We start from the raw sequence: 11,636 nt of genomic DNA on the forward strand, positions 1-11,636 counted from the left end.
CACCACAGCAGGAGGAGGAGGAGCAGGTCACCACAGCAGGAGGAGGAGGAGCAGGCCACCACAGCAGGAGGAGGAGGAGCAGGCCACCACAGCAGGAGGAGGAGGAGCAGGCCACCACAGCAGGAGGAGGAGGAGGAGGAGCAGGCCACCACAGCAGGAGGAGCAGGTCACCACAGCAGGAGGAGGAGTCGAGCAGAAGACAGGAGCAACAAAGAGAGGAGGGGGGAGAGGAGGAGAGGCGGAGGGAGAGGAGGAGGAAGGGGGAGAAGGAAGGAGAGGAGGAAGGAGGACACAGCTCTTATTTGCCTTCTTCAGGTGACACAGAATCTGCAGGTAGGAAACAAAGCAATGCTTTAGAACGAGGCAAGCTCTCTCCAGCCTGGTGATGAGAACACACTGGACACCAGTGCCCTAACCTCAGGCCTGGCTGTCCCAGCAGGCCTGATTAGACTACTGACAGACACCCAGGACGTGTTTCCCACACATGGATTAACCCTAGTCCTAAAGTAAGAGCAAAAAACAATGAAGATCTCAATTGAAAATGTTTGTATTCTCGGACTAACATGTCTGGGACATTGGGCCTGAGCTTGGTTGAACCAAGTGGGCTACTTTTTGATACTGAACACTACGTTTGTATAACATGTTGATACTCAAGAACCAGGATGGAGAACTACAGAACACAAATCTGCTGTCACAGTCACCTTCATCCTTCACAGTACTTACCCAGGTATTATACAAAGTTTAGCAACTAACCTCTTTTGGAGCTCGTAAAGAACATGGTTTGTGACATCAGACTGGTGACTATGAGAGCCAGCAAGACAGCCAGGGTTCAAGTATGTAAAAATGGAAATGTTTCATTTGAGTTGGTGGAGTCAAAAACGACACTGGATATGGTTAAACTGTTTGGGCAGCGGCTGATGGGGTTTACAGCCTGAATCCACTCCTGGTAGATGGATGAGAATCCATCTTGACCTAACAAGACTTTGACTAAAGCCGCAGGGATTCTGCGGATGTAAGACCGAGGCATATTCAAAGCCACTGATCTCTGTTATAATGTCAGCATGGATTACTGGAACCATTGAAAAGTTCTTCTCAGCAACCACTAGGGGGCGGTGTAGTTTCAAGCGAACACTTTTGTACATGCAGGCAAGCTTTCCTTGCATGATCAAACAGCTTTAAATAACCAAGTCTAGCTCTACAGGACAGGCATTATCAGATGATGATTAATTGCACAAACATGCACTAGACTCAGTCATCTCCAGGTGAAACTGAATCTCTACATTCCTCTAGCATTCAAAGTGTTTACATTTAGTCATTTAGCAGACGCTCTTATCCAGAGCGACTTACAGTAAGTACAGGGACATTCCCCCGAGGCCCTGTCCGCTCAGCCACCTGACTCCCATACTGTTTCTAACCCAAACCATATCTCCATGACTACTGCGGAGCTGCTAAGTTCACGAGTAAAAACGGTTTTGAAAGCAGACTAACCTGGGGCGTGGGCGTGGTGAGGTGTGGTGCCGGGAGGAGGGGGAGCTCTCCGTTTGGTCCTCAGGCAGGACTCGGTAGAGGACACACGACTCAGCCCGACGGCCTGACAACACACCCGCCAGCCAATCAGCTTCAGTCTGTAGCCATCACTTACCCTCCATCGCGCAAAGTCAACACTCTCGCCAACGAAAACAATCACTAACATTTACATTTAGTCAATTTAGCAGACGCTCTTATCCAGAGCGACTTACAGTAAGTACAGGGACATTCCCTTGAGGCAAGTAGGGTGAAGTGCCTTGCCCAAGGACACAACGTAATTTTTTTGCACGGCCGGGAATCAAACTGGCAATCTTCTGATTACTAGCCAGATTCCCTAACCGCTCAGCCACCTGACTCCGTTGTGGTAACATAAGAGACTTTTACCTGTACAAGAGAACAGACTCTGAACAACAGCTAGGAAAGTGAAACCATGGCTCCCCCTGGAGTCCCCGTCACCCACCTGTCCCTCAGGTGAGTCCAGGGGGCGAGAGCCAGGGTGGCTGCCGTTGAGGTTGGCGGGGACGCTGAAGGACGCGGCCATGGGCGGCAGGGGGGCTCGCCTCTTCTTGGGCGCGTCCAGGGGCAGCGTGTTGGAGGTGTGGGTGGCCAACGTGTTTACCGCCCGCTGGCTCAAACCGGGCGAGACCGGGGCACTCACTGATGCCCCCTGTTGGCAGGACAGAAACAACGCAGGCAAGTCTGTTGTGTCGTCCTCGAATCAGATAAAAATGTTATATTTCATTATTTATGTGTATGTTCCATTTCCAGGGCAGGTATAATCTGAATGTGGATCAGAGCCCAGGATCTTTCTCATACCTTTTCACTTTTGTTCTTCCTTCTCTTGAATAAGCTGAAAAAGCCCTTGTTCTCTTTCTCCTTCTGTTTCTTAGGGGCCTTGTCTTCGTTATTTGGCAGGTCAGTGTCTTCCACATCTGCTAACACATGAGGGATATTAAGTAAAGTGATTAGGCTTGGTGGTATTACGATTACGTTGTCGTTTTCTGAGTTAAATAGGTTATCCTACCTTCTTGTGTTGGTGATGGGGCAACATCTGTGAGACTGACCGCTGTTTAAGAAATAGAAGAGACTGTCAGTCAATTCAAATAGTTTTTAAAGCTTGTTTCAACGTGCAAGCAACTATTGGCGTTTTGGTCAATGATGAATTAAAGGCAAAATTCAATTTTAAAATTTGTAATAATTGAAAAATGTATTTACTTTATAGGCTATATACATATTTTGATATTTATTCATACTTTAGTTTTCATTGGTTTGGCCCACAGGTTGGGAATCGTTGATCTAAGGTGACAAGTCCTCTCACCTGCCGTGTCCTTGGCAAACACCTCCCTCACGCCATGGCCGTTCAAGGACTTGGACAGGTCCAAGGGCTCTTGGGAACTGGAGTCTCTCAGTAAAATGGTGGACTCCATATCAAGCTCACACTTCTGGCATATGGCCGGCAGCAGGTTCTCCAGGGGCACTCTGGGGTTGACTCGCACCACCGTTTTGTGAGATTTTCTGTAGTTAATCAACAGTCGTACGGTGGCCTGTTGAGGGAGATAATCGGTGTACAGTGTTTCCCACAGAATGTGATTAGATTTGTGCCGGTATGCAGGGGCATGCAATCAAGCCTAAATACAATCGAACCATCTCACTTCTCTGAGAGAGAAGGGTCACACTGCAGACCTCTCTCCTCAGGCCCCTCTCACCCAGGTACTACCAACACTGAGCAGCAGAGCAGGTAGTGTTAGCATACAGGGGGATAAAACATGTTTGTTCACACCTATGTTGAAACCAAACCTCCACCTCCGAGTGAAATATAGTTCTACACGAGAAGGCATCCAGGAACTCCCAGCATTTAAGGTGGGGGAGGTCAGTTCATTACACATTCTATCACTATCATGCTAAGACAGTCGGTACACACAAGCCTGCGCGTGTCATCCTGTGCATGTGCTCTTTGAGGGTCTGTACCTCTGGAATATAGGTCTTCTTGACCTTCTCCTCGCTTTCCTTGGGCTTCAGGACTATTCTCTCAGCCTCCAGGCTCCCAATGGGAGAGTTTGGTTTGAACGTGATCTGGTTGCTATTGGGCGAGAGGAGATCCACGTGATGCTCTGAGGGATTCAGGTGATATCTGGCGCACAGTGTGACAAGCAGGTCCATCACAGGCTTGCTGAGAACAATAAAAAACAAGCAAACAAACATAGGCGATATTGTGGAATTCAGCCTATATAACTGCCCATGTCGTCCGGAACACATAATTACGTGGACGTAGTTAAGTGCCGTAAATTTAAATTAATTAAATATGATTAATCGTATTCATATGTTTCACCTTCCATGGACTGTCGTGGTCTTCTCTTGCCCCCCTGGCAGAACCACAACTAGAGTGTGGTCCCTCTCCAGCTGGTTCTCTTTGTCCTCCATGGGGCTTCGCGGGGAGGCGGAACCAATGCGGTTCTCACCTGGATTTCAGGTGGGAGCGACTATTCTGGAACTCCTAGAGATTTCAACTATACTCTAGAATGCGCGAAATAAGGAAACGTAGAAGTTTGTTAGTTTTCTCTCTTGAATTAAAAGTTGACGCTGAGTTGTTGAACGTAGTGTGGCTGTCAAACACGTTAACTTTTAAATACATTTAAAACGGCGCGCGCCTTAAAAAAAATAATTTCGTCAAAAGAATTTCGATTTGAAATAAACTCATGAGGGAAGCTACAAGTGTTGATGTTATGAATGACTGGTCCAGCAGTGTCTTATAAAAGTGTACAAACTCGCCAGTTCGTATCGACATTAAGACAACGCCCTGTGTATTTTTGGAATTGCGTGCACGAGGCATGCCCTTGCGACAGCTGTGTGTGTGTTCGGCTCAATGCCGCTAGTCTCTCGAGGATTCAATGAAGGCATGTCAGGCACAGCGCCCAAACTTGACAACTGTCCCTCGCTGACTGTCACAAACAATCATTTTACATTGGCTACACGTGAATCAATATATAACATGTGAATCAAGTTTATTATATCGTTTGATATTATTGGCAAAACCAACCTGTTGACCGCACTTACAATTAGCATTCCAGATAGATCATACAAATCCTGTCACAGTGGGTCATAGTTTTTTTTAAATGTTTTATTCTGTCAATGTACCACAGTGAAGACTATTGCTATTATGTATTCATGTATAATGAATTAATCGTACACCGTTTCTATGTTTTATTCAGATCCACTTTATTCCCGTGTGTTCCAGGCTGTCTAGACCACTGCTATGTATACAAACGCAGATATTCATCCCATTACAACGATCCAATTTCAGCCACAACGTCTGTGTTGTCATGTAGCTGTGCTGTGGGTAAGTGCTCCACTCAAACAATATTGTATGTCCACCTGTTCACTCAGTAGATCCACACAATACCCACAGAGGCCGTGTTGCTTTAAGTCTGGGTGGTTCACTCAGATAATGAGGAGTTCAATAAGCTTACCTTGCTACCCCCTGAGTAAAGGAGGATTAGTGCTACAGTGAAGCTATATCCAACGAGCTAGGTACACAATGAAAACACTTGAGTTTTTACATTTAGACGAGCCGGTAGTGTTTACTCACCTCTCCCGTGAGCGTGGTGTTCCTGTCCTACATGACGTTTAGTGTTTCTCTATGGGTTTGACTGACTGAACTAGAGGGGATGGACCCAAGGAAGGGAGGGAGGGAAGGAGAGAGGTCCTGTTCTGTTAATCCTTGTTCGCGACATTCTGGCCAAGCCCAGGTCTGTGACATCATTGTGTCCTGTGTAGCCTACATATAACTGGCTGAGCTAGTTGCCAAAAGACTGAAAGTTGTGGTCTGGTATTACCACAAGTAAATAAAGTTGGAGCCCAACCTTCGGTCACTTCCATTTATAAAAAACATATGTTCATAATCTTCTTACCTCCCTCACCCAGCCTGTTGCAGGATGGCTAATACCATAAGTATATAACATGCAGTGTTTCCTGTGCGTTTTCTGTTCTGTCAACAGTGATGATGACCCAGGCTGGCCTTGAGGTCTCTCTCTCTCTCTCTCTCTCTCTCTCTCTCTCTCTCTCTCTCTCTCTCTCTCTCTCTCTCTCTCTCTCTCTCTCTCTCTCGCTCTCTCTCTCTCTCTCTCTCTCTCTCTCTCTCTCTCTCTCTCTCTCTCTCTCTCTCTCTCTCTCTCTCTCTCTCTCTCTCTCTCTCTCTCTCTCTCTCTCTCTCTCTCTCTCTCTCTCTCTCTCTCTCTCTCTCTCTCTCTCTCTGTCTCTCTCTCTGTCTCTCTCTCTCTCTCTCTCTCTCTCTCTCTCTCTCTCTCCTCTCTCTCTCTCTCTCTCTCTCTCTCTCTCTCTCTCTCTCTCTCTCTCTCTCTCTCTCTCTCTCTCTCTCTGTCTCTCTCTCTCTCTCTGGTGGATTACATAAATGCTTGACCTGACCTGCCAGCTGATTCTGGGTCAGATATTCAGTAATCCACCGTAATGATTCAGGTCTCCATGGAAAGAGAAGTAATCTGATCCTAGTTCAGTGATTAGGAGCCTCTTCTGTCCTGTGATAGTGGATTGAGATACACAAAGAGGATAATGGATATTGTGGTTGAACAGGAAGCCGTTGCATAGGTCGGTGTTGAAGCAGGGAGAATATATTGGGGCGGGCAGGTGCTTGTCAATTAATCTGCTGTGAAGAAAAAAAATCTTGTCGGGGGGTAATTTAATCAAATTAAGTCTTGAGTGCACATGGTCACATTGACTGTAATCTGGTAATCTTATTTTGGGGCTAATGGTGAGTAACCTCAAAGTACAGATCCAGTTGACAGATGAGGCTGAACTCAGTCTTGTTTATTAGCTATAGTGGATGGCTTTGGGACCAAAAGAAAACCGATTACGCCCATAATCTTGTCCCTCTGCTGCTGGTAGCCCCAGTGTAAGGCCGGGTACAGGCTGGGGACTGAGCCTGTCTGCTGCTGCTGGTAGCACCAGTGTAAGGCCGGGTACAGGCTGGGGACTGAGCCTGTCTGCTGCTGGTGGTAGCACCAGTGTAAGGCCTGGTACAGGCTGGGGACTGAGCCTGTCTGCTGCTGGTGGTAGCACCAGTGTAAGGCCGGGTACAGGCTGGGGACTGAGCCTGTCTGCTGCTGGTGGTAGCACCAGTGTAAGGCCGGGTACAGGCTGGGGACTGAGCCTGTTCTCACAAACTTTTCCATCTTGCTTGAAACTATCTTGAAGCTTATGTTGGTTTATTGTTGAAGGTTTTTTTTAAATACATTTTTAGGGCTGGAAATGATGGTTTTGGTATGAAATCATCTGTTTCCTCCCCCCTAAACTGTTGTTATTACTGGTGTGTTTACACTGGTAGTCTATCACGCCAACTCAGGAAGTCTTTCTCCAAATGTGTGTGTGTGTTTGCTGATGGTATGTGTGTGTGTGTTTTTGCCTGCCTGTTAGCCTGACGGTGTGTATATTTGCGGTGTGTGCGTGTTCAAGCTTGGGTGTGTTGCAGGTTGTTATCGAGGCATGTGAGGAGTCTTAGTCCTGTATGACGGTGTAAACACAAGGAATGTTTCCATCTCAGAGCGCTGTGACATGGCCTGGTCTGTCCACCTACAAGCTGCAGGTTTGGAAGGCTTGAACCTACAAGCTGCAGGTTTGGAAGGCTTGAACCTACAAGCTGCAGGTTTGGAAGGCTTGAACCTGCAAGCTGCAGGTTTGGAAGGCTTGAACCTACAAGCTGCAGGTTTGGAAGGCTTGAACCTGCAAGCTGCAGGTTTGGAAGGCTTGAACCTACAAGCTGCAGGTTTGGAAGGCTTTAACCTACAAGCTGCAGGTTTGGAAGGCTTGAGCCGCCGCCCCAAATTCATCATGGTTCCTCTAATGAACTCTGCTGGAGGCTGACAGGTTGGTGCTAAGAGGGAAAAGCAGCCGTGAACTCAGCCTTCGAGCCACAACTCTCGTTGTTCTGGCTGCTGGGTTGGTTTGCTGGGCCTGTCAAAATGCTAGGTCAGACAGGTAACAGTTATTATAGAGTAGGTGTCTACAAAGCTTGGGAGTAATATAAAGCAGTTGGCCATGGGTCTGTTGTAGGTCGAGACTCTTAACAACAAATTGTTACAGTTGTAAATTTTACCCTTGCTCTCTAATGAAACTATTCATGCTCATGGAAGTACATATCGCACAGGCAACCATAACTGACATATTTGTTTACATGTATTTAAAATATGCAATTTCAGCAATCCTGAATGGATAAAAATACATTTGGAAGATGTCATTCTGATTTCTGTAATTACAAGATACTACCAGCAGGGGGCGTGTTGTTTCAAGAATCATGGTCGGCACCCAAGACACAGATGGCCTGCACTGTTTACTGTAGATGCTGTCAGTCTCTGGAATTAAACTCCAGGGCCAAGGTTATAGGCTATACATGAACACACACACAATCACACATACCATATACACACACACTAACTATTACATTCCGTCTCCTAGTCTCCTTTAAGATAAGTTGACCGCTAAATAAAGATTTAAAAACGCTTTGATCTACTGTTGGCAAACCTAGTATTTTAAGTTTAGTGCTGATAAAATAGGGTGATTCAATATGTGCCTATTCTTAGAAAAGTAGAACACTTAAAACGTAAAAATAGACCAATAAAAAGCACATTGCCGCACCAAAACATAAAAAGGCAAAAACGTAGGGTAGCCTAGCCTAAATGAGATATTTTGTATAGTTTTTGGGTTATTTCAATTCTAGTGTTGTAGCGGCTGAAGAAGTGACAGACATTGCGATATTTTGCGGGAGAAATATATTCTTTTATTGCTATTTTTTAATGCATAATATTAACTCCTTAAACCACTGGCCGATGCCTCTGGGTGACTGTAAGATTCTGGGACATTCTATTCCTACTCTGCCTTGCCCCGTCAAACCGGAAGCGTTTATTGATTTTTACATATCAAGAGCGCGCTACAATCTCATGCCTGTCCTTTTCCATGCTAATATATCAGTACCCGAAGCGGATGTGTAACTAAAGACAAATGACTCGTAACCTCTTCTGATCAGTAATCTTTTCTGTTGTGGAAGGATTTTTATTCGGGTAAATGAGATGTACCTTGGTGCTGATCCCCACCTGGCGGGGATTATAATGGTGAGTGGAACCGTTGTGTCAGATCTGTCTGGAGCGTTTAAAGACGCGATGTACGTTAGTCGTCAAACGTGTTTAGTGTAATCGTCTGTCTATTAATAATATACGATCACAAGTCTGACATCTTTGTATTTTTTCCCCACGTAAAACAATTTAGAATTCCACGTACGTTCATTTAAGTAATAAAAGGGCCTGTGGGAATCATTGCTGGTGGCTAGGCTGCTTATGATATCTGTGGTCATTTGTTGAAAATGGTGGCATTAACAAACCGTTATTAACGTTGATCAAGGATTCAGAACGGATTTAAGGGACAGTTAATTGTTTGACAGGCATAGCCTACCTTTCGTTTTGGAGACCAATACGACATTGAGGGGCGTACACCTTTATGATGTAATTTTTTTGTTCTCTCAAAACACGATTCATAAATACAGACTTAGGACTATATATTTTGACAAATGTACAGGTGAGGTTTTAATTTCCAACGGGCCCAATCCCCGATACACCAATACGCGTTCGATAAATCAGTGTCAAGTGTGAGAAAAGGGTAGACGCTAACAGATTTAATAGGCCTATATGAAAAACCTTTCAGGTGTCACGAAATTGTGATCAGAAATATAACTTATAATTCTAAAACAGTGTCCAATAGAAAGACGGCCCTTTGCTTTAGAAGACATTTGCTGTCCTCCTGAGTCGATGATAAGGAATAGGCTACACATCTGGTGAGGACACGCCCAGAGACACCCGCATCATTCAACCATGGACCACAGGGATGGGAGACTGACGCGTTTGGAAACTGATTCAGCCTAGGTGTCCGTAGTCAGTAGGCTATGTCTCTGGAAATGATCAAGAGCGACATGGCCATGTTAGTGTCGTTTGGTTCTTTTTCACGTCAAGTGTAATCTCAGTCATACGACTACCGAAGCTCGAGCGCGTCAGAGTCCTCTGGGTGGAGATGTTACCCTAGTCCTGAAAATGCACGGAGACATCAATATGGCGACAGCTGTTACCTCGTCTGATATTTTTGAATCCACGTCTACTAAGGTATGCATCGAGACCCACCTTGATTTAAGTGAAACAGAGATATAGCTAGTTACAAGCGGTCGAGATCGATAAAGCTATATTGGAATGGGTTTCAAACGATCGGTTGATATGTATAGGAACTTATTTGACACCTAGCCTATTTAGTATTTCAATAGGATGCTAGGTAATAACAACATGTTTTAATATAGGTATTGGTTTGTTTATATAGTCTCAATCAATTGTGTTCTGTCTGCTAGCAACGGTTACAAATTCATGTAGGTGTTACCAGCCTTGTTGTTTCAGCACCATGGACAGCAGACGTCGCTTATAAAATCACAAAATGTCAGATGGAAAATTGGCTAAAAGGCCGATAAGTACCGGTCAATTATTAGATTATAATGTCTGTTTTAGGCCATAGAGTAATGTTATAACACGTTTGTTTTGACGGAACCCAATGTTGTGATCCGGTAAGACCCAACACATGATAGAAAGATGACCAGACATTTCTGACGTTATTCATTTTTTTGGGCACGGCATTAGACGTCATGATTAGTGTCTTAAAAAAGATTGATAGTTCTGTCACAATCTGTTAAGACATTTCGTCAACCCATCTGGTCATTGGTTATCGAACTATGCTAATTTTGATCCTTAAAATGCTGTCTAGAAAAACCTGTCCGGTCTTTACTTCCTTTCCGAGTACTAAAATCAAATCTGTTCAAATTGAGTTTGTTGTTCGTTGTTCCTGGCGCTCGTTTGGATAGATGTGGGTGTTTGGATGGCCGAAGGTCGTTCATAAACAACACTCCCTTTCGCCTGACATGCTGTCAACTAGCACGTCAGGGCGATACGTCCCCGGGCCGACACACGACCGATATGCTTGTGAGGTTCCTCATCGGGGAGACATTATTGACAGTATATACATCAATCCGGTATAGAAAAACCCTACAGCCAATGAGACTCTATTAATATATTCTGTGAAGGAGGCCTGCTTGGACAGTGTACGTGTTTCTCAGACCATGACCATGGCCACCACTGCAAAGTCCTTTCATGAGAGAGGACTTCAGATAAGGTCATTTGACTGAGGCAACATGAGGATACCACAAATCAATGGATCGGGTCTTTAAGGACCCCTTAGAGATCAGGTGGATCTATATTCTCAGCAGACATGGGAAGCCCACCTCTGTTACCATGCAGGTACAGGGGCAGGGCTTGGTTGGCACACCTGGTCTGTTTGTAATGGCCCACCAGGGTTTGGGAGCAGGTACTGTTTGTACCTTGGCTGTTGTCCCTGGAGAAGGACAGGGTGGGTCTTGGGCACCTAGGGAAGCTGGAGAGGGATCAGGTTTGATGGGGGATGATTAGTGCGAAAGAATATATTAATGTTACACCTACTGGATCCTCCTGTCTGAAACCACAATGTGCATTTTGGAACAGGCCATCGTTTAAGGATTTAAGATCAGCCAATGGGAGTGTCTTTTCCACTGCACTGTCACAACCTCTTTTCTAAAATCCTTCCTGACAGAGTAAGAGGCTTCAGAGTGAAGTAGAGAGAGGAAGTCTGTTTCATGCTTGTGTTGTGAGGCAGTGTGGCTGGTCCTGCTCTGTGTGAGGCAGTGTGTTGTGAGTCAGTGTGTTGTGAGGCAGTGTGGCTGGTCCTGCTCTGTGTGAGGCAGTGTGTTGTGAGTCAGTGTGTTGTGAGGCAGTGTGATGTGAGGCAGTGTGGCTGGTCCTGCTCTGTGTGAGGCAGTGTGTTGTGAGGCAGTGTGTTGTGAGTCAGTGCGTTGTGAGGCAGTGTGGTGTGAGGCAGTGTGATGTGAGGCAGTGTGGCTGGTCCTGCTCTGTGTGAGGCAGTGTGGTGTGAGGCAGTGTGGCTGGTCCTGCTCTGTGTGAGGCAGTGTGTTGTGAGGCAGTGTGGTGTGAGGCAGTGTGATGTGAGGCAGTGTGGCTGGTCCTGCTCTGTGTGAGGCAGTGTGT

The 11,636-nt window shown here is 45.7% G+C and overlaps 2 protein-coding genes across 2 annotated transcripts in view; one reads left to right on the forward strand and one right to left on the reverse strand.

The window, feature by feature from the left end:
* Positions 1 to 278: 278 nt before the first annotated feature.
* On the reverse strand, positions 279 to 6,713 carry cobll1a (cordon-bleu WH2 repeat protein-like 1a). Its single transcript, XM_067260936.1, has 9 exons — positions 6,389 to 6,713; positions 3,857 to 3,986; positions 3,496 to 3,697; positions 2,846 to 3,071; positions 2,552 to 2,593; positions 2,344 to 2,459; positions 1,988 to 2,194; positions 1,489 to 1,591; positions 279 to 327 (listed from the first exon to the last, which is right to left on the reverse strand). Exons 1-9 carry the CDS (start codon positions 6,711 to 6,713, stop codon positions 299 to 301), a joined length of 1,380 nt encoding a protein of 459 aa, XP_067117037.1. The 3' UTR covers positions 279 to 298.
* A 4,056-nt stretch (positions 6,714 to 10,769) lies between these two features.
* scn1lab (sodium channel, voltage-gated, type I like, alpha b) overlaps positions 10,770 to 11,636 on the forward strand; it is a 6,722-nt gene continuing 5,855 nt past the window's right edge. Inside the window, 1 exon segment of the mRNA XM_067260938.1 lies at positions 10,770 to 10,856. Within this exon segment, the coding sequence (XP_067117039.1) occupies positions 10,770 to 10,856 (87 nt within the window).

Source organism: Osmerus mordax, chromosome 22 (assembly GCF_038355195.1).
Source record: "Osmerus mordax isolate fOsmMor3 chromosome 22, fOsmMor3.pri, whole genome shotgun sequence".
Lineage (NCBI taxonomy): Eukaryota > Metazoa > Chordata > Actinopteri > Osmeriformes > Osmeridae > Osmerus > Osmerus mordax.